The 22728-nt window shown below is 41.1% G+C and overlaps 2 protein-coding genes across 13 annotated transcripts in view; one reads left to right on the top strand and one right to left on the bottom strand.

Moving 5' to 3' along the window:
* The window catches only part of PPFIA2 (PPFI scaffold protein A2), a 580573-nt gene extending 578165 nt beyond the window's left edge, over positions 1-2408 (top strand). For 7 of the 11 annotated variants that reach the window (XM_077265479.1, XM_077265480.1, XM_077265477.1 and 4 more), the window contains one exon: positions 1068-2407. The gene's annotated coding sequence lies outside the window, so the exon portion shown is untranslated. Of the gene's footprint in view, positions 1-1067 lie in introns of all 11 variants that reach the window. The other 4 variants (XM_077265481.1, XM_077265478.1, XM_077265476.1 and 1 more) reach the window with 1 other exon arrangement.
* A 4328-nt stretch (positions 2409-6736) lies between these two features.
* The window catches only part of ACSS3 (acyl-CoA synthetase short chain family member 3), a 121621-nt gene continuing 105629 nt past the window's right edge, over positions 6737-22728 (bottom strand). For both annotated transcript variants that reach the window (XM_077265486.1, XM_077265487.1), the window contains 6 exons: positions 12855-12918; positions 12302-12383; positions 12094-12216; positions 11715-11814; positions 11456-11631; positions 6737-7233 (listed from right to left, as the gene is read on the bottom strand). In XM_077265486.1, the coding sequence (XP_077121601.1) occupies positions 7165-7233; positions 11456-11631; positions 11715-11814; positions 12094-12216; positions 12302-12383; positions 12855-12918 (614 nt within the window). In that variant the 3' untranslated portion in view covers positions 6737-7164. The remainder of the gene's footprint in view (positions 7234-11455; positions 11632-11714; positions 11815-12093; positions 12217-12301; positions 12384-12854; positions 12919-22728) is intronic.

The following is a 22728-nucleotide window of genomic DNA, read 5'->3' on the forward strand; positions in this document are numbered from 1 at the left end:
ACTTCACTTTGGCTGGAAGGCGGTGTGTGACATTTATCTCCACAGGTTGCACAGCACCGAAAAACAAAACCATAAACACAAAACCCCTAGCCTTGTCCAGGTGCTAACTAAACAAAATAGACCCTGGCTACTCACGGCTGAACTAGTCCCAGTTCGGTCAAACAAAACAGCAATCACTGATACTTGTGGTTTGGTGCATACGGCCTGTGCAATCATTTCTCAGAGAGAGATTCTGGCTCTCTCTAGCTCTCTATTACACAGTAGGGGCACATTTATAAGATTATTTCAGCACATGAACATTTTTTTAACACATCCAATTGTGGAACTTATTATTTCTCCATGATCTATTGATTAAAATGTACTTTGTTCAATGGACAACCCTTTTAATAGTGATTTTTTTTTATGCTGTGTAGAACAGCCAACAGCAAGTACAAGGCAGGACAGAAAGCTTTTTCTATTGGTTCTTTGGAAGTTACAGGGGGCCACTATGCAGACAATTAACTGTGGAGTTAGGACTTGATAGAATGACGTGCATATTGCTTTACATCAGGGGTGGGGAATCTTTTTTCTGCCAAGGGCCATTTGGATATTTCTACCATCCTTCGGGGGCCGTACAAACTCTGCCCACAAAGTGCATCCTGACTTTGGCACTGGTTTCAGGATGTAATCTTTCATTGCATGCCCTTCAATGTTCAGTAGTGAACACTGCGTGTGTGTGCTAACAGAGCAAGAAGAAATTAATGAGCTGGTTGTAATAAAAATACACCTCCCTGCCAAGAATGCGGTCCCTGAGAATCTGCTCGGGGGCCTGATAACAGGTCATCGAGGGCCGTAAATGGTCCTGGGGCTTGAGGTTCACCACCCCTGCTTTACACTTTGAACACCAAGTGGCGTCAGACTTCTTAAGCACAATTCTTCACTGGATTCTTATTTGTTTCTTTTTTAAACAATGGAAATTGCAAATATTTATTTTGTTATCTAGACAGTGGATTTAATATTTAAGGTGGTTTTAAGAAAGAAATCCCTTTTCGCTTGAACTAATAAGTGTTCTATATTTGCTCTCGCAGGTGTCACCTTTTAACTATCTACCTGAAGTGCACTACCTAGGAGAACTGCAGCAAGAGAACAACTGGCGGGTGCCCGGGTGGCAGAATGAGCACTGATTTACAATACTAAAATGTGAAGATATTTTTATGTACTGCATTATCGTTTGCTTAGTTAACGACAGAGAAAAGAAAAACTATAATTGTACGAAGGTTTCCATGATCCTTAGAGGCTTCAATGTGCACAACTTACTGAGATGGAACCAATTGTTTTTATGTTCTTTTACATCTGTTTTCCTTGTAAAATACTAGAAATATTTAAGTATTTAACGTGTATTTATTTTATGAAGTGTAAGTCTTTTTATTTTCTCAAGTGTAAATGGTTATAAATATGATTTTTTTTAAATAAAAGTTAAAGTTCAATAAGTCTATGTGGGAAGACCTAAAAAAAGTCACTAATGTTTGTACCTTTCCATTTCACTGTTTTTACAGTTTTTGGATTGTAACAGTCAATCTAGTATGTTTAGCAGTTAGATGCCTCAACATGTTTCTCCTAAGAACCTCTAAACATACAGCTGAATACCTGCCTCTGGCTCTGTAGGATGTAATCTGGATGATGAGCCCAAAAGGACTGTCGAAGGCGCCCGATAGGTCACATACTATCAGAGAAGCACTGTGAAGGCTCTTCGAGTAATGAACTGTTTACATGAGTCAATAGCAATCACCGAAACAAAAGTCTTTGTAAAACAAAGTCATGAATTAATGTAACCTGTGGACCAAGAAAACACTTTGCTTTACCGAGAACGACTTTTGCTTTCTTTCATCTGTTTCGATGCCAGCATCTGCTGGATAAACCAATCTAGCAGTCTTAATAGATCTATTTCCTATGTACAAACCTGAGTTCATCCCTTTATTTGCCGGAGCATTAGGAAACCTATTTACTGTTCTGCTCTTAGCCACGATGGCCTTTGTAATGACTTCCTCGGAATTCAGAGGGCATAACTGAAAGACAGTGTGACATATGCTTAAATATTATATCTGACCACTGGTATAATACATAGGCATATCCGAAATGTTATTACCTGCTGTGGCTTTATTTGTTGTCGCAACCGTTGCTTCCTTAATAGTTTCTATGGACATTTCTAAGTAGGCTAAGTTAAGATTATTTGAAAGGATTTGCCAACTTCAAGCTTCTTGACTTTTCGCTTCAATACTGTCTTTTAGTTATTCTGTTAAAAAACTGCACGTTCATGAAAGATTTATTTTATTGTCAGATCTCATTTTTATCCAATGAAAGTTGAAAGTTCATGGTGACAAACTGTTTTCCTTCCATTGTCAATAAAAAAAAGGGAAAAAAATATCTTAAATTCTGTTTTTGGTTTTTATATGTCCATATTGATAATGAAGATTTTTCTTGATGAAGAAGGTGGTGTCTTCAAGATGGCCACCAGAGAGTGCTCTAGGCTCATAATACGCTCTACTAGTTTCCATGGAGATTCGTAATTTTTGTCAGAATAGTAAAGTTTAGCACAGGCTATCAGTAACACTATGAAATACAATGAAAAGCTGACATCTTCCATATCCCATGAACCTGGCTAACCGGCATGACTATGATAAAACGAGACCACTAGATAAAACACATTGTTCATAAAAGATCACACATACAATAATTCTAGGAGAAGGTTTGTAACGTTTTTCATTTTATATACTGAAACAACACTATTTTCGGAACCTGTTTCTTATTACAACTGTAATCCCAGTGCTGAGGCTTTTAGCTTTTCTTGATACTTTCCGTAATGCCTGACATCCGCTGTACACACGGCCAAGATCTGCTCAAACATCTTCAGATGAAGCGGAGCTCTACCAATGAAACTGTAACCACGTGAAAGTGACCAGTTTTTGCTCTTATTTTATTCATTCTGCTCCCCTGAGTATTCCATTTTTGTTTGTTTGTTTGTTTTTTTTAAATCTGCCATATGGTTCCAGAGATATGGGCCTTTTTATTAAGTGCTAATTTGTTATGGTCTTTATCAAGGGGATGCTGCTCAAAGTGTTATAATACAGAGCAGCCTAAAGAAAAGCCCCCAGATAATCCTGTAAGCAATGCCCCCTTGTAAAGACAATAAAAATGATCACTAAATAAAATGGCCGTTATGCCGGATGTACAAAAAAAATAAAAGAATCACTTTCATCAAAGTTCTCATCCTCTTAATATATTGCAGTCATCATATTATATAGCACTGTGTACTTACAATTGCTCATTTTGACTTTCTACCCAGCTAATTCTTCTCTTTTTTTGTAGAAATAGGAAGTCTCTTGTCCAAGTATGACTCTTTCCTCTGTTCAATTCCTGACCCGGCTGCTCCCTCCTTCCCCACCCCCATAGACTTTGGCAGTGACCCATAACTGATGCAGAGAAAATTGACCTCCTGTTTCTACATAAAGCTGAGAAGGATTCTGCTAGTCTATTTTTAATCAAGTGATTCATAGACCTAATGGAAAACAGGCAAATTAGCTGTGTAAAGGCAAAATGAGCAATTGTAAATACACAGTGCCATATAATATGATAACTGCAATATATTAAGAGGACACAAATTCTGATAGGAGGGCTTTCTTTAATTGAGTAGATTTGTTTGCTATATTTATTCACGCATGCAAGGTTTTTTAGTGCTGTAATTTTGCAGAAACGGTATTGGAAATTGCAACAGAACAAACACTGAGGGCTCATTCAGTGGTCTGATTTTTCCACATATGAAAAAAATGGACAGATCATTCTGATCAGAGTTGAACAGGGTGTGGTCCAAGTGTCACCTGATTTTCTAGTATGTGGAGAGCTTTTTTTTTTAAGAAAGTTTCATCACCTTTCCCTTTCTGACAGTATGTGAAAATCGGACCACATTCGGATTTCAACCAAGTGCGGTCCAATTTTTTTCACGGACCCATTGACATCCAAAGAAAGATCTCCAAAATCCCGAAATTTAAACACAACTGGCTACATCATAAACTGTGCGCATTATGAAAATGGCTGTAGTTCTCCAATAGTACACCTGCACATGCTATATGAATACAGAGGCCTGATAATGATTTGAACAAAAATTTAACATTATCCTTGTTTCAGAAACATATGTTAAACTAAATTGTGGAAGGGCATGGGATGTGGTAGAGTGATGAAAAAAATTATTTGCAAAAAAAAAAAAACATGGAAGCCACTAGCAGCAGCAACACTACGGTTACTGCCGACAGCAGCTGTACCAACGGTAGTACCAAACACAGGTTACACTTAGTCTCCTTTGCCTTTGGCAAGTGGTGAGGAAGTGGAGGGCGTAATGGAATATCTCTCAAACCGCTCATCTTAGGCCTCTTTTACACTTCCATCATTTGGCCAAAGTCGCAATGCGTCGTTTTGGAGAAAAAACACATCCTGCAAAGTTGCTCGCAGAATGCGTTTTCTCTCCATAGACTTGCATTAGCGAGGCATTGCGACGTATGGCCACATGTCGCATCCATCGTGCAACGGATGCGTTGTGATTTTGCGGCCCGTCGTGACGAAAAAACGTTCAATATAACGTTTTTTCGTCCATTGGAACTGCCTTTTCCGACTGTGCATGCGCGGCTGAAACTCCGCCCCCTCCTCCCCGGAACTCATAATGGGCAGCGGATGCATCTGAAAACTGCATCCGCTGCCCACGTTGTGCACTATTTGCACAACGTACGTCGGGCCGACGGTTTGCGACGGCCCCGTACCGACGGAAATGTGAAAGAGGCCTTAGTCAAAGCAGGATGATGTAGCCAACACCATCAGCTGGAGTCAGTGTCCTGCCCGGTCCATCTCCTGCGCCACCATAACACTTAATGTTATACAGAGCGGGACCTCCATTCAGTCAATGACACATTTCTGCTCTTGCTCATAGTCTCCTAGCCCATGGCATCCTGAGGGCTATGGAATATACTACACCAGAACAATATCTTCCAGTTGATTTATTGAAAAATATGAGGAATCAGTGTTTTTTTTCCAGATGACAAAGAGATGGAACACATGAATTTATTATGGAGCTGTGTTGGTGGCTGTGCCAGAGGTAGTAGCTTTCTGATCCAAATCAAAATCTCAAGGTGGAAATCAGGTGTTGGTGAATGGGGGTGGGAGAATGGAAAGGAGCTCAGGCAATTTCCTACAGAGAAGCAACTGTCAACCAATTCAGGGATGATAATGATGATTCTCTGGAGGACAAGAGGTGGGAACCTGACATGGGTGCCAAAGTTGTGAGGTCGTCAGTGGAGGAGGGTGTTGGCTTTGGTGATACACAGCATGAGCAGCTTGTGGCTAAAAGATACTCAGGCAAAATCTCAGCTCTGAGGCAAGTGATCTCAAACATACTGATGTTGGAGGAGACTCATCAGTGCCTGAAAGGTCTGGTAGTGGTAGTGAGGGGTCAAATGTGCAGACTTCTCCTGTGTGTTCTTTTGCACTTTGCTGACAGATGATTCTTTGGCAGTCTGCATGCTCTGCAAGAGGAAAATAAGCCATGGATGTCTTGGCTCATATGGACTAAGAACGACGGTAACATATGAGGCGACATAAATTACTTGTTTGGCAAAAGGTCAGAAATTAGAGCAACCTTCAAGTTGTCCTCCTCCCCATCTCACCATGTTCGTCTATGTCAGCCAGATCGGACCCTCAAGATGTATCTGGTCAGAATCGTTATCACCACCATCTTTGTCATCCACCACTACTGCTGGCCATACTACGATACCTCATTTTACTTCGGTCTCAATGGCAAATATCCATCCCTAATTGTGTGTTGGGTAAACAAGTGTATTCTCCCATCTGCTGGTTTGTCAATTAAGCTCTCACCTGGTCAAGTTATTGTTGGTGTAGTTGATGTCATACTACCTTATGGTGTCTGCTGCCTTTCAAGAAATGATGGCACGCCTTGATGGAAGATATCTAGCAACATTATTTCTTGCATAAATTGCAGGAGAATAAATGCCTCGCTCTCAACTTGTTTTTGAGCACTGCAGATACCTAGCAGCAACTGTGGGAATAGGGCATTTTAGCCTCTTTAGAATAGAGCGTCAATACGAATGTTTAACCACCGCTCTATTCATTCTCTATGGGGCTGCCCAACGCGGTGCTTGTTCGTCTATAGAAAGTGATTGGAGTGACAAAAATCCAACCAGCTGTTCCATTTTGAGGTCGGACCTTCACCAATCAGTAAGTTATCATCCATCCTTTAAATAAAGGGAATACCTTAAGAGCCCAAAATATGGCAGCGCTTAGGGTGACCTTTGCTTAATATTGTGAATCTGATTCTAAACATATTGAGGGGAACTTATGATCAAACATTTCAGACAAAGTAAAATGAGTCAAAGGCTTGATCTGTTTAAAAAGAACAAAATCAGCATTATTTACCTAACGTCACATTAATGTTGCCTCTCGGCTGCTCGCAGTGGTCTTTGCTGACATAGCTGCTAGGGTGTCCTCATTTCTATAGTATGCAGCCAACAATGGACTCTGTGGTTTTGTGCCATATTATCCAGAATTAGAAAAACATGGCTGCTCTCTTTCAAAAACATCACAGCCCCCGACCATATGAGCGGTATTACAACCTATGGTCTGAAATACCAAGCGCAGCCTAAGTTTATTGGGGACGCTGTTTCTGTAGTGAAAGAAAACTAAAAAAATAACAATCACAAAAATGAAAAATTGCTGTATTTAATATTGGCATACTACATAGTCAGTGTTAATCATTGGAGAGCGTAAATCAGGATTCCATGTAACAATGACGTAGTAAAGAGCACAGTCCTGGGGAAATAGTGATTGAAGTTTTGAGCCAAGTTATTTATTTAGTAATATTTCTACGTGTCTGTTTCTGTACAGAAATGTAATGTATACGCTGTCACTGGATACAAACGTATACTGATGTATCAAATAGAACGGCGCAATATCGCAACAATCCTTACAAGTGTGGTAGATAGAAAATTCACAGTGAAACCACAAGTTTTTCTAGTTCCAGTTATCAACCTAAAATGGTTACGTTTTGCGCTTCCAAGAGCGGTTCTAGCTGCCTCTTTGTACCAAAGAGATTTAGGCCATTTAAGAAAAAAAATGTGTCTTATTGATTCACAGTCCCGCTTGTACAGCTTCTTCAATATCTTTAAAAACCCCAGGGTCCTCGATGGTTGAACCAATCTGGAAGAAAGCAGTACAGTTAGAAAAACCTTGACATTTAGAACCGTTTTTTTATTTTTAAAGGGAATTTAGCAGTATGTTATCTGCAATAATAAAACTAGATCACTAGACTCTTTGTCTGGTGTGTTCATATTTTGGGGGTTTAGATTAATTTTTTTTGTATAATGCCAGACTATATACATATAATATATAAGTCAGGAAAATAGCGGTCTCTTAGGAGCGCTGTGAGGACAGCAAGGGAATTCAAAAAGGAAAGCAGGATTTAACGCAGCTCCAGCCGTTCACCTTCGAGAAGAAACAAATGAAACTTGAAAAAACAAGCACGGTCACAGGAGCGCAGAGATGAAGCCAGGACAAAAATATTGGTGTAAACCACAACGCGTTTCAACGGTACCCCGTCTTCATCAGGTGGAAGTTTATTGTGAGTGGACAGGAAGGGGTATTTAAGGGCAGTACAACCAATCCAAATTAACATTCAATCAAACAAGTAACATGATAAAACACATGATAAAACAACACAACCAAATGAAATGCAAAAACATAAATGCCTCCATTAAAATAATTAAAAACATCATAAAACTAAACACATATCATGTTAAATAAAAGATTTAAAAAAAAATATATATATATATGTCTAAAATGAGCTCAGAAAGGAAAAATTACCTAATATCGTTCTTAATAGTGAGATTTAACCCCTCGGGAGCCAACGTGCCCAATTTGAAAATCCAGAAGCTTTCCCTTTTAATAAGACTACCATAACGGTCAGACAGTCTCCGGAATAAAATCTATGACAGTTAGTTTAAGAGATTCCATGTTTTTTTGGTGTGTAATTAAAAAATGTTTGGACAGACTATGCAGCAAGAAACCATTCCGAATATTTTGACGAAGTTTGTTCAATCTTGCATGCATAGTCTGTGTGGTGCGGCCCACGTACTGAAGACCGCAGCCGCATTCTATCAGATAAACTACAAACATGGATTGACAGTTAACATGATACCTAATGTTATAGCTAGTGTTGGTGGTGTTGGATTTAAATTCTGTAGACCCATTTTGGATGGATCTGCAGCACAGGCATTTAGCTGTCCTGCAGGAAAAGCACCCAGCATTCTCAACCAGCTGAACTGTGGAGAAAACGTGGGGACTTCTAGTGGTATTGCTGGGTGCAACCAGATTACAGAGTGTACGACTCCTTCTAAAGATTGTTCTGGGATGGGCAGGGATGTGGCCAGAAAGGATGGGCTCCCCTTTCAATATGAACCAGTATTTCATTAGAAGTTTCTGAATTGTCGTACGAGATTGATTAAAGGTTGTAACAAGACTCCATTTAGAGAGTTCAGAAATAGAAGACTTATTACTCTTATTGCTCTTAATCTTGCGTATACACTCCTGCTTGGACAATGTCTCTGTTTTTAGAAAAGCATCATGAACTAATTTCTTGGGGTAACCTTTAGTGTGAAAACGTTGTTTTAAAACCTTTGCTTTGTCATGGAAATCCTCATCCCTTGTGCAGTTCTTCCTAATGCGCCAATACTGCACATAAGGGATGTTCGAGATCCATTTGGGGAGGTGTCCACTGTGCAAACTTAGGTAACTGTTCACGTCCACAGTTTTAAAATGTGTAGTCATGAAAAAGCGACCCTCACTATCAATGTGTACCACTAAATCTAAAAATTGGATTGAGGTGTGGGACAGATTTTCTGTGAAGGTAAGGCCCCAGGGGTTCAAATTGAAGTTACTGACAAAATCCAGAGCTTCCAACTCTGTACCTGTCCAAATAATAAAAAGGTCAAAATATTCGGAATGGTTTCTTGCTGCATAGTCTGTCCAAACATTTTTTAATTACACACCAAAAAACATGGAATCTCTTAAACTAACTATCATAGATTTTATTCCGGAGACTGTCTGACCGTTATGGTAGTCTTATTAAAAGGGAAAGCTTCTGGATTTTCAAATTGGGCACGTTGGCTCCCGAGGGGTTAAATCTCACTATTGAGAATGTTATTAGGTAATTATTCCTTTCTGAGCTCATTTTAGACTTTTTTTTTATATATTTTTTATCTTTTGTTTAACATGATATGTGTTTAGTTTTATGATGTTTTTAATTCTTTTAATGGAGGCATTTATGTTTTTGCATTTCATTTGGTTGTGTTGTTTTATCATGTGTTTTATCATGTGACTTGTTTTTGATTGAATGTTAATTTTGATTGGTTGTACTGCCCTTAAATACCCCTTCCTGTCCACTCACAATAAACTTCCACCTGATGAAGACGGGGTACCGTTGAAACGCGTTGTGGTTTACACCAATATTTTTGTCCTGGCTTCATTTCAGCACTCCTGTGACCGTGCTTGTTTTTTCAAGACTACATATAATAGGCAGCCAACTAAGTATGTATTAACAGCATTTATAGCCTTGCTGTATAATACGTACATTGTCCTCAGGAAACAATAGAGTAATGTTCATTAATGTCTACGGGGAAGTGCTTTGACCTGTGAAGAGTTCATTGTGCATGGAGGGGAAGAAAGTGAGCTGTGCAAACTAATATCAGAATGCATTTATTTTTTCTTTTACAGAGCTCATAAACCTCCCTTCATTTCACACACCTTTAGAGTATGATAATAAAATTATGGCAGCCTGCAGCCACCACAAGGGGGCACTAAAACGCTTATGAACCCAGGGTTTAGCAGGAGCTTTTATGAACCCATATGCAGCACATAGCAGAATGGCAGCACCCGGGTATGGCACTCTGTGTTAGAATAGCTGAGCAGCTTGAAAGAAATTTTGACTCCTTTGTATTCATCAGTTTATTTAAGCTATTATCATTTAATGGAGCCACTGTAATGACAGTTGTCAGTCACATGTTATAAAAGACTGATTTCTTACATCAGTCCTGTAGAGTTTCAGCCTCTTACATATACAGTATACATACATTTACTTTATTTATTTTTTCCTTTCCAGAATTAGAGAATTAAAGAGAACTTGTCACATTGTACATGCAGTCCAATCTGTGGACAGTGCGTTATAGAGAAGGAGAAGCTAAGCAGAATGCTATATAGGTTTGCTGGAAAGATTCTGTACAACTTCTATTTTATTCATTGAAATACATGGTGTTTATTGGCATGTGGGTCCAGTGGGCGGTCCTATCAGTGACTGACAGCTATCTCTGCATGCACAGTCATACAGGGAAGTCTACACATGAGTCCAGTGGGCGGTCCTATCAGTGATTGACAGCTATCTCTGCATGCACAGTCATACAAGGAACACTGTATACCTGAGTCCAGTGGGCGTCCTATCAGCGATTGACAGCTATCTCTGCATGCACAGTCATACAGGGAAGACTATACCTGAGTCCAGTGGGCGGTCCTATCAGTGATTGACAGCGATCTCTGCATGCACAGTCATACAGGGAAGACTGTATACCTGAGTCCAGTGGGCGGTCCTATCAGTGATTGACAGCGATCTCTGCATGCACAGTCATACAGAGAAGACTGTATACCTGAGTCCAGTGGGCGGTCCTATCAGTGATTGACAGCGATCTCTGCATGCACAGTCATACAGGGAAGACTGTATACCTGAGTCCAGTGGGCGGTCCTATCAGTGATTGACAGCGATCTCTGCATGCACAGTCATACAGGGAAGACTGTATACCTGAGTCCAGTGGGCGGTCCTATCAGTGATTGACAGCGATCTCTGCATGCACAGTCATACAGGGAAGACTGTATACCTGAGTCCAGTGGGCGGTCCTATCAGTGATTGACAGCGATCTCTGCATGCACAGTCATACAGGGAAGACTGTATACCTGAGTCCAGTGGGCGGTCTTATGAGTGATAAACAAAACAACAGGTGTTTCAATTAAAAAAATACAAGTTTTAAAGAAACTTTTCCCAGAAAAATGTAAATGAATCTGATCAGCCCCTGCTCTATAACATCCTGCCTGCAGTTCAGATACCATATTCAGATCAGGCACCACACGTCCGTGTAAGTGAGCACAGATATTGGGAGCTAATTCTCCAGAATAGGCATAGGCGAATATGTGATGAGTAATCTTTCTGTCTTACCCATAAATGTCCTATAGCGTGCACACATGCTCTGTACAGTGACTAAATTATACCGGAAAATACTACTAATGTGCTTTACCATCTAGACGGATCATTCGTTTCTTCTATCAGGCCACGTACACATTATGCATCTCACATTATGCCAATCTGGCATTGTTGGCTGACCTTGTACGGCTTGCCATTAGCTAGTGCAGAAAGAGTAGAGCGCGGTATCTTGCCAGAACGGGTTTTAGGTAGCTGCTTTACAATGATCACTTTCCGAAATGCTGCGACAGGCCCAATATGTTCCCGGACTAGTAACACTATTTCCTCGGTTAGTTTGGCAGTTGATTTTTCAACACCTAAAATAAATCATATGTATATTAGGTAATGTGCCATACTAAAGACCGATGTAAGGAAAGAAAAGGAGAAATACAGTGCTTACCGTTTCGTAGGACACACAGTGCCAGAGGAATATGTCCTTTCAAAGGATCTTCCAAACCCACTACAGCACAGTCTGCCACCGACTTATGGAGTAATATAGACTACATAAGAGTGAAGAAAGGGAAATGTATACATTGCATTATGTCATGAATTGTACATTTCCAAAATTGGTAATAAGTAGGACATAAAGGTCCAACTACAGGCCAACTGTAGGGTAAGCCATCTCCTGCCAGACATTAAATAGCATTATTATAAACGATATCATCTTCTCATATGAATTCAAGTACACAGTAGATTTTACATCATGGACATGTGTACTACATAAATAGCTGTACACTTTGTAACACTTCTAGGTAGGAAACGTAGATAGGTTGACCAACCTCTTCAATGGCGCCTGAAGATAACCTATGTCCAGCAACATTAATGACATCGTCAACCCTTGACAATACATACACGTATCCATCTTCGTCCATGTAGCCTGCGTCCATTGTGTCATAATATCCCTAATAAATATAAAAGACAAATTAGAAGAACAGAACAAAAATATTCGTATGTGTATATTTAACAAAGTCTCAATGTTATATTTACTGGAAAGTTCTTAAAGTAGAGGCTTTTAAATAATTCTTCATTTTTCCAAAGAGATGAAAAAGCCCCGGGTGGCAACGGTAACCTAAAGCAAAAAAGAATAAAGAATAAAACAGTTTAAAAATTAGAAACTACAATTTCAAATAGACTATTAGATAATTTTTACAAAGTGGGAGGCGAAGGGGTCTCCATTCCAGGCCACCAATGAGCCAGATCAGAGAGATGCTACACTAGCATCTTTTCCTTTAGAGGATCCAGTCATCACACAGACTGTCTACTGATTTTCCAGGGCAATGTGTAATGCTTTCTTTCTCCTTTAGGGGTGCTGCAGGAGAACTAAACACAGCTTTTAAATAAAAGGACATGCAAGTTAAATAGTATGCCAATCTTAAAGTGTCCTTCACATTTTTGATTAAGGCTAGATTCAGACATCCATTTGGGTGTTACCATCAGTGAGAAACTGATTTTTCCTCAGGTGTCACTGTAGTTGCTTCTGTTTTTCTTTTATGGTTTTTGATTTTTTACAAATAAAGGTACAAAAAAACAGATCACTTACTTAACTACAATATTCCCCAGAGTGTTTGGCTTCACTTCTTGCATTTGGCCGTCCAATATTTTAACTGCAATGAAAATATCACGTGCATTTAATAAGCTTTTTATATACTATGCTAGATGGTGGCCCGATTCTAACGCATCGGGTATTCTAGAATATGTATGTAGTTTATTTATGAAGATTTAAGAATAATGCAATGAATACACAGGATTTTCCAGGTAAAATATATACATTATCAGTGAAGCGGTGTTTAAATCCAGCACCAATATCACAGATTGGTCGACTGTGTCAAAAGCAGAGGACAGGTCGAGAAGGAGGAGGATGGAGAACTGTCTGTTAGCTTTGGCTGTGAGTAAGTCATTAGTAATTTTGCTCAGCAGTTTCGGTGGAGTGGTGGGGGTGGAAGCCAGATTGGAGGTTGTCAAGGAGAGAGTTAGATGAGAGGTGGGAGGAAAGTTGACCATGGACGTGCTGCTCAAGGAGTTTGGAAGCAAACGGGAGCAGTGATATGGGGCGATCGCTGGGCATAGCAGTTGGGTCAAGGTTAGCTTTTTTGAGGATGGGTGTGATGGTGGCATGTTTGAAGGCAGAGGGGAAAGTACCAGAAAATAGCGATAGGTTGAAGAGATGGGTTAGGGCTGGAATGAGCGTGTTAGTGAGGTTGGGGAGAAGGTGGGAAGGGATGGGGTCAAGTGCACAGGTGGTGAGGTGTGATTTGGAAAGGAGGCGAGTAATTTCTCCTTCAGTGCTGTTGGAGATGGAAGTTATTGGGGAAGGGCAGAAGTCTGGTATATGGAGTGGTTGGGGAGGTGGAACAGTAAAGGTTTGCCTTGTTTGGTCGATCTTGTTTTTGAAGTAGGTGGCAAAGTCTTCAGAAGAGATGAGGGGAGTTGGAGGTGACAGTGGGGGGTGAAGGAGAGAGTTAAATGTGCTGAACAGTTGTTTTGGGTTGTAGGATAGTGAAGATACAAGGTTAGTGAAATAGGTCTGTTTAGTATAATTAGACAATTATATAGTAGATACCCGACGCGTTAGAATCGGGCCACCATCTAGTATTCATATAAACATTGGTGCTTACATTTGTTTTAACCCATTAGACACACTGCCATTGTTTTTCTCCTGTCTTTATTTTAAGAGTCAAAACTTTATTAGTCATCTATCGCTGTATGACAGCTTGTTTTCTACAGGATGACTTATAGTTTTCAAAGACACCATTTTTCTTACCATATGATAAACTTAAAAACGGGGAACATTTTTATTCTCTCCCTTACACACTGTCCTCCATGTTGTTCTCTCCCTCACAGACTGTCCTCCATGTTATTCTCTCCCTCACACACTGTCCTCTATGTAATTCTCTCCCTCACAGACTGTCCTTCATGTTATTCTCTCCCTCACAGACTGTCCTCCATGTTATTCTCTCCCTCACAGACTGTCCTCCATGTTATTCTTGTTCTAGTATATGTATGTAGTTTATTTATGAACACTGATTGGACGAGGCCGGCTGGGTGCGACCAATCAGCGACGCGGGATTTCGGTTACAGACAAACAGACCCTTAGACAATTATATATATAGATATACAGTGGCATATAAAATGTGTGGCATCCCTGATCAAAATTGCTGTTATTATGAACAGTTAAGCAAGTTGAAGATGAAATGATCTCTAAAATGCCTGAAGATAAAGATGACACATTTGATTTGTATTTTAGTCAAAAAAAAAAGAGTGTTCTTCTATATAACATCTTCATATATATCTGGTATATATAAACATATACACACATTCATCTTTTACATTTAAACATTTCAAAAAGGAAAATGGGCCAATGCAAAATTTTGGGTTCCCTGCATGGTAAGTACCTAGCAGCACCCCCTTTTGAAAGTATCACAGCTTGTAAATGCTTTTTGTAGACAGCCAAAAGTTTTTCAATTCTTGTTTGAGGGATTTTCATCCATTCTTCCTTGGAAAACTCTTCCAGTTTTGTGAGATTCCTGGGACGTCCGGCATTAACTGCTATTTTGAGGTCTAGCCACAGATTTTCAATGATGTTCAGATCAGGGGACTGTGAGGGCCATTGTAAAACCTTCAGCTTGTGCCTTTTGAGGTAGTCTATTGTGGATTTTGACACAATTTTGTTTAGGAGCATTATCCATTTGTAGAAGCCATCCTCTTTTCAACTTCAGCATTTTTACAGATAGTGTTATGTTTGCATCAAGAATTTGTTGAAACCTCATTGAATCCATTCTTCCCTCTACCTGTGAACTGTTCCCCTTGCAATTGGCTGCAACACAACCCCAAAGCATGATTGATCCACCCTCATGCTTAATGGTTGGCGATAAGCTCTTTTCCTGAAATTCTGTGCTCTTTTTTCTCCACACATACCTTTGATCACCATGGCCAAAGAGTTCTTTTTGCAGGAAGCACAGTTTGGAATCATTATTCAGAGGCACAGGGTAAGACAAATATTTTTATTCAGGAACATTATAATCACACTGCTATTTTTAGTGGCAGTGTGTTGGGATTAGCTTCAAAAGACCAGAAAAAGAGGAAGTCTGCAGAAATGAACTGTGGATATGAAAAGTCATTATGGTGTCTGGAAAAGATGGAGAAGAAAAAAAAGAGAATGACTCCAATTACCAAAGATGACACATATATGATATCTGGATGTCATTTTTTTTGTAATACTAACCATGGCTCATCAGTACTTTGGTTCCATTATGGTCTACAGTCTGATGATGGCTGTAAACAATGCCTTATGTTTCCTTACCATTGTTAAGGACATGTTAGCAGTTCTACTGCAACAATTAGTCGCTGTACTAAGCTTGGTGATGTATATATTTACTGATTATGGTTCTGTTGATATATTCATGTACTGATTGTGGTTCTGGAGATGTACCGTATTCAAGTACTGATGCTGGTTCTGGTGCTGTATTCATCTACTAATGATGGTTCTGGTGACATTTATGTACTGGTGGTGGTTGTGGTGATTTATTCATGTACTGATGGTGATTGTAATGATGCATTCATGTACTGATGGTGGTTCTTCTGATGTACTTTTTTACTGGTAGTGGTTCTTGTGATGTACTCCTGTGCAGCTATTGATTTTGATCCTGTAAATATTTTGCAATGTACGATGTTTAATGTACAATTCATTGTTAACTTGTCAAGTAATGTGATACGTGGCTAGGTTTATAAAGTACTAGCTGAAGAGCCTGCCATTGCCTGGACATAGTAACTAACTGTGGTTAGTTATAACAAATTCTAATGATTATATTGCACATAAAGCACAGCTCTTCGCCTTTATAGTCGCCTCCTCCGGCAGCACCTCGCACTCCTCTTCCATATACAACTGGAAACACTTGAACCCGAGAGAAATTGCACAAATTGCAATAAAGCGTATCCACACTGCATTGATGCAGTAATTGATGCAAAAGGAGCCCTGACCAAGTATTCAGTGCATTTACTGAACATACATTTCAGTAGGCCAACATATCGGATTTTAAAATAATTTTTCAAGCTGGTGTTATAAAGTATTCTAATTTACTGAGATACTGACTTTTGGGTTTTCATTGGCTGTAAGCCATAGTCATCAACATTAACAGAAATAAACACTTGAAATAGATCACTCTGTTTGTAATGACTCATAACATATGAGTTTCACTTTTTGTATTGAAGAACTGAAATAAATTAACTTTTTGATGATATTCTAATTTTGTGAGATGCACCTGTAATTTCCACGGGGGGGAAGCAAACTGTAGTCATGGGGAGAGGAGGGTAGGCTAAGAGACACATATGCTGTGGCACACTTAAATCTAAAGATGAGGGCGATAAGTAACAAAAATTAACTTTTTTTCAGGTTATTCATTTTATTCATTTAAACAGCACCATTAATTCTCAGTGCTTTACATACATACATAATCGTCACTGTCCCCATTGGGCTCACAATTTAAATTCACTATCAGTATGTCTTTGGAATGTGGGAGGAAACCGGAGTGCCGGAGGAAAACCACACAAACTCCTTGCAGATGTTGGCCATGGTGGATATGACCTCATTGCTGCAAGGCTACAATGCTATGAATCACCCTGTACCTGATATTGTATGTTCAGGTGGCTGTACAGAAGTGCACTATGGACCACATCTTGTCCATTGCCTATAGGTTGTGTTCACTGCCTAGGTTAAAGTAACCTAAAGTGATATTTTTTTTACCAAGAAACAAAAAAAGCTTAATGTAACATAATTCTAAAACATTTATGGAGTCATACTTAAGTTGCAGACAAATTGTCATATCCTTTTTTAAATGTTTTGATTTGCTTTTGTAATGTGTTATACTTTGCAGCATATTTGTGTATATATTCTTAATGTGGCATGTCTACCAATACAGGGTGCTGACACTTCATAAACATGGTGATTGAACTTTGAATGGCTTTTAAAGGTGTAAAAAGTGATCATAAAGTTCCTCCTAAAAAGGAAGAGAAGAAATGTCCGCTGGGCTCCCAAACAACATGTTTCAGACCTACATGGTCCTTTGTCAAGCCTGAATAAACACAAATGAGCAGCAGAGGATATGCACGGCTGACTTGATTAAAACCATGGTCAGGTGAATACAAGAATAGCATGAAACTAAGTAAATACTGACAAAGAAAAAACATGGGTTAAATACACATGAACAAAACATATACAGTTGTGTGAAAGAATGTTTGCCCCCTTCTTTTTCACACTTTATTGTTTCAGATCACCAAACAAATTTAAATTTTAGGCAAAGATAACACAAGTAATCACAAAATGCAGTTTTTAAATGAAGGTCTTTATTATTAAGGGAAAAAGAAATCCAAATCTGCAGGGAGATGTGTGAAAAAGGGATTGCCCTTCCCAGGAGTGGCCGGCAGACCAACAATGACCCCAAGAGCGCAGTGACAACTCAACCAAGAAGTCACAAAAGACCCCACATCAACATCCAAAGAACTGCAGGCCTCACTTGCCTCAGTTAAGGTCAGTGTTTATGACTCCATTATAAGAAAGAGACTGGGCAAAAAGGGACTGCATAGCAGAGTTGTAAGACGAAAACCACTGCTCAGCAATATCACAAAGACTCGTCTCAGTTTTGCCAAAAAACATCTTGATGATTCTCAAGACTTTTGGGTGAATATTCTGTGAACTGACAAGACAAAAGTTGAACTTTTTGGAAGGTGAATGTCCCATTACATCTGGCATAGTAACACAGCATTTCAGAAAAGGATCATCATACCAACAGTAAAATATGGTGTTGGTAGTGTGATGACCTTTGGCTGTTTTTCTGCTTTAGGACCTGGAAGACTTGCTGTGGTAGATGGAACCATGAATTCTGCTGTCTACAAAAAAAATCCTGAGGGAGAATGTCCAGCCATCTGCATGTGACCTCAAGCTGAAGAACACTTGGGTTATGTGTGACACCCCAGGAGTTCGGGTACCACAGTAGTGCTGCCTTCCTCTCGGGGAGGGCAGTGCTATGCAAGGAGACAAGTGAGATTCCATTTGGCAGGTTATCACACACAAACACACAACACCTTCCAAATTCAGGCCAGGAGGGGGAGCTCAAACCCCTGTTTTAGGGCAGCTTCCCTGGATAAAGATCCTGGTTTGGAGGCGGAGTCAGGTTAGTCTGTACAGAATGTCTGTGAGCGAGGACAGACAGGAAGGGAGCAGATAGGAGATACAGGACTCTAAGAGGCTACAAATAGGCCTCCAAGGACACAGTGATTAGAATCCGAGTACCAGGAGCCCGAAGCTTTTGTGGAACTATAAGACACAGAGCAGAACCGGAGGGCAGAGGATTACATGGACTTTGCCCATATTCACCTGTGGTACAGCAGCATCTTGGAGCCTGGAGTCTCCGTGAAAAGATCCCAGCAAGCACGGCTCAAGCTACCTACCATACAGGTACCTGTCCCAGGACAGAAGAATGAATTAGGACTTTGCTGGGAACACTTAGTGGCAGCAGGGACCTCAGTTACAGCAAGCGCAGAGTGGAAGGCCCCCAACCTGACTTGCCAAGGGGATTCTGCCTGTCTCTGGACTGCCTGGACTTCTAATGTACCTGTTGCCGCTGCCCTGGACTGTGGCCTACCATCTGCAGTAAACCAGGTAAAGACTTACAACTTGTCTCCTCAATTTATTCACACATATCATCCCAGCCATACACCATAGGACCCCTGGGGACCCCGCTTCACCTGTGGGAAGTGTAACATCTGTGCTGCCGCAACATCCCCCAGGGGACCCCTTTAATGCAGTGTCGGTTCTACTACTGACCGAACTCCACAGGTGGCGTCATGACAAACTTTGAACATTTTCCCCTTTAACGTTGAGGCCCAAGGCCACGGACCGGGTCACAGCCACTGTGACATCCCCTTTCAACCGGACCCGGTACCAAGTAACCCACTGCCCTCATATGGAGCAGAACAATGATCCAAAACACACCAGCAAGTTCACATCTGAATGGCTTAAGAAAAACTAAATTAAGACTTTGGAGTGGCCTAGTCAAAGTCCTGACTTTAGTCCGATTGAGATGCTATGGCATGACCTTAAAAATGCTGTTCATGCTCAGAAACGCTCCATTGTGGCTGAATTACAACAATTCTGCAAAGATGAGTGGGCCAAAATTCCTCCTGAGTGTTGTAAAAGACTCATTGCCAGTTATCGCCAATGCTTGATTGCAGTTGTTGCTACTAAGGGTGGCCCAACTAGTTATTAGGTTTAGGGGGAATAACTTTCACATAGAGCCCTGTAGTTTGTATCATTTTTTCTATTAATAATAACAGCCTTCATTTAAAAACTGCATTTTGTGATTACTTGTGTTACCTTTGTCTAATATTTACATTTTTTTTATGATCAGAAACATTTAAGTGTGACAAACATGTAAAAGAATAGGAAATCAGGAAAGGGGCAAAGACTTTTTACACAACTGTATTAGATAATTATGCAATCATAAAATGTTTGGAAGACTTTAAGGAGTAAGGAGAAATGGAAACGGCACATGGGCAGTGAAAATGTTCCAAACTTACCTATTAGACCAATTTGGGGAACACATCATCTGGTACTACTGTCATGTCAAGACCAGGCCCATATGAATTATTAAATAATAAAAAAGGGTCAACTACTCTTGCATAGATGTAGTGTCCATTCTGTCACTCAGAAAAGAGTACTGTCCATTTCTGGCCAGACGCAGAGCGGTTCATTATAACTTCATCTCCTAATAGAGTTCTTTTCCCTATGTCTTGTATTGACAGTAGCAAAGATTTAGGTCTTGTGTTATCTAAAATAATATAACTTACATTTCAGGAGCCTTGACATTACAGTTCACTTTCACGCTTTACATGTGTGATTCACAGCTTTGAGATTATCTCTGTGCAGATAATAGATGTTCTGCATATCAAACAACTTCAAAGCTGTGAACAGCACCTTCTGTATGTGCTCAACACTTTCCAAAGCTTCCCCAGGAAGAAATACTGCATGAAAGACAGGAGTGTTTATGGATAAAAAGATTCTGACACGTCTCACCGCTGTTCTAATACAGCAAGTATAAATGGCAAAAGGCAGATTCTACTTTCATGCTCTTTATTCTTTTGAAACCAAGGCAAAGTTTCCCCAAAAGCCCTTTATTAAATAAAAGAAGACCTTTGTGAAAGCCAAAAATAATGGTAGTGATAGTGAATGGTGTAGAGGAGGGTAATTTCTGATCAAAGATACTTATTAACAGAGCCGGCTCGTGCCATACAGCTGCAGGGGCACAAGGTGCTGGCTTATGTTAAGTTACAAAATAAGATTGGTATTTAAAAGTGGTCGTGTCATTAGGAGAACTCATTTCCATTAGATATAAATGAATCTTTTCATAATTTTTTGAGCAAATCGATTTGCGGTGAATCGAAAGTACGAAAAAGCCTCTAGTTGCCCTAAAAATGCTTATGACACAATTCTCTTTTTCTTACACACCGATGTACTGTCACTAGTGTTGAGCATTCCGATACCGCAAGTATCGGGTATCGGAATTCCGATACCGAGATCCGATACTTTTGTGGTATCGGGTATCGGTATCGAAACAACATTAAAGGGGTTGTCCACTACTTTCAATTAACCCCCCTATGTATCCCCCCGGGGCCCCTGATGATTTGTGTAAATACCTTCTTTAGCCGTTTTCCCCTGTGAGCGGCGCTATGCTGGTGCCTGAGTCCGGGTCACGTGACCCCCAGGCTTCAGCCGCCGCTCATTTCCGCCGACGTCACGTCAATTTCCAGACTCTGGAAATTGACGTGACGTCAGTAGCAGGCGTGTCCCCAGGCTCCACAGACAGCAGTCACTCATAAAGAGTGACTGGGCTGTGGGCGGGGCTGAGGCTGACTGCGGGGCTGTGCTGGGGGCGGGCGGGGCTAGGCAGGGATGTGCGGGCAGGCGCCGGTGCTGTGCGGTCCCGGGCGCCGGCGATGTTCGGTCCCGGTCCCCGGCGATGTGCGGTCGCCGGCGCTTTGCGGTCCCGAGCGCCGGTGCTGTGCGGTCCCGGTCCCCGGCGCTGTGCGGTCCCGGTCCGCGGCGATGTGCGGTCGCCGGCGCTTTGCGGTCCCGGTCCCCGGCGCTGTGCGGACCGGTATGTGCTGGGGGGTGGTGTGTGTGTGTGTGTGTGTGTCTGTCTCTGTGTGCAGGCATCGTCCGATGGGACAACAAGTCCCATCGGGCTCTGCCTGCTACAGTGGCAGTGAGTGACACATTAGCCAAATGATGGGACAGTAGTAGTCCCATCATCCGGCTAATGTGTTGAATGTAAAAAAATATATATATATACAGTACATACATACATACAACACACGACATGCGACGACACTCACCATGCGATGACATGCGCCATGCAACTACATGCACCATGCGGCGACATGCACCATGCAACGACACTCACCATGCGGCAACATGCGCCATGCGACGGCATGCGACATGTACCATGCAATTACATGCGCCATGTGACGACATGCGCCATGCGATGACAAGCGCCATGCGACGACATGCGCCATGCGACGACATGCGCCATGCGACAACATGCAGCATGCGACGACATGCGCCATGCAACTACATGCACCATGCGGCGACATGCACCATGCAACGACACCATGCGGCAACATGCGCCATGCGACGGCATGCGACATGCAGCATGCGATGACATGCGCCATGCAACAACATGCGACATGCAGCATGCGACGACATGCACCATGCAACAACATGCGACATGCAGCATGCGACAACATGCGCCATGCGACGGCATGCGACATGTACCATGCGATGACATGCGCCATGCGACGACATGCACCATGCGACGACATGCGGCATGCGACGACATGCACCATGCGACGACATGCGGCATGCGACGACATGCACCATGCGACGACATGCGGCATGCGCATACAGTACATACATACAGACATACAGTACATACATACATACAGTACATACATACATTACATACATACATACATTACATATAGACATACAGTACATTAAACATAGATTACATACTCACCATCACTTGTCACTTTGATCCCCGAAGCCATTGTCATCTGTAAAAAATATTAAAATAATAAACAAACACTATACTCCCTGATCCGCAGAAATCCAATTAAAACGAGTGTCCCTCGACGATCTCCCGTGGAGAGCTGGAGCATCTGCTGATGCAACCACTCACCAGGGGCTCCAGGAACACAATGAGGGGAGGAAGGTATCCTTCCACAATGTATTCCCCACAATGTATTCCTACGGCCCTGTGAGAAAATAGTCCCTAGTCTCACTTTATGGCATGCTGTATGAGAAAGTTCCCATGCAGCTTTTTGCCATAAAGTGAGACCAGTGAACTTTAGTAACCTCAGTG

Source organism: Ranitomeya variabilis, chromosome 5 (assembly GCF_051348905.1).
Source record: "Ranitomeya variabilis isolate aRanVar5 chromosome 5, aRanVar5.hap1, whole genome shotgun sequence".
In the NCBI taxonomy this organism is placed as follows: Eukaryota; Metazoa; Chordata; class Amphibia; order Anura; family Dendrobatidae; genus Ranitomeya; species Ranitomeya variabilis.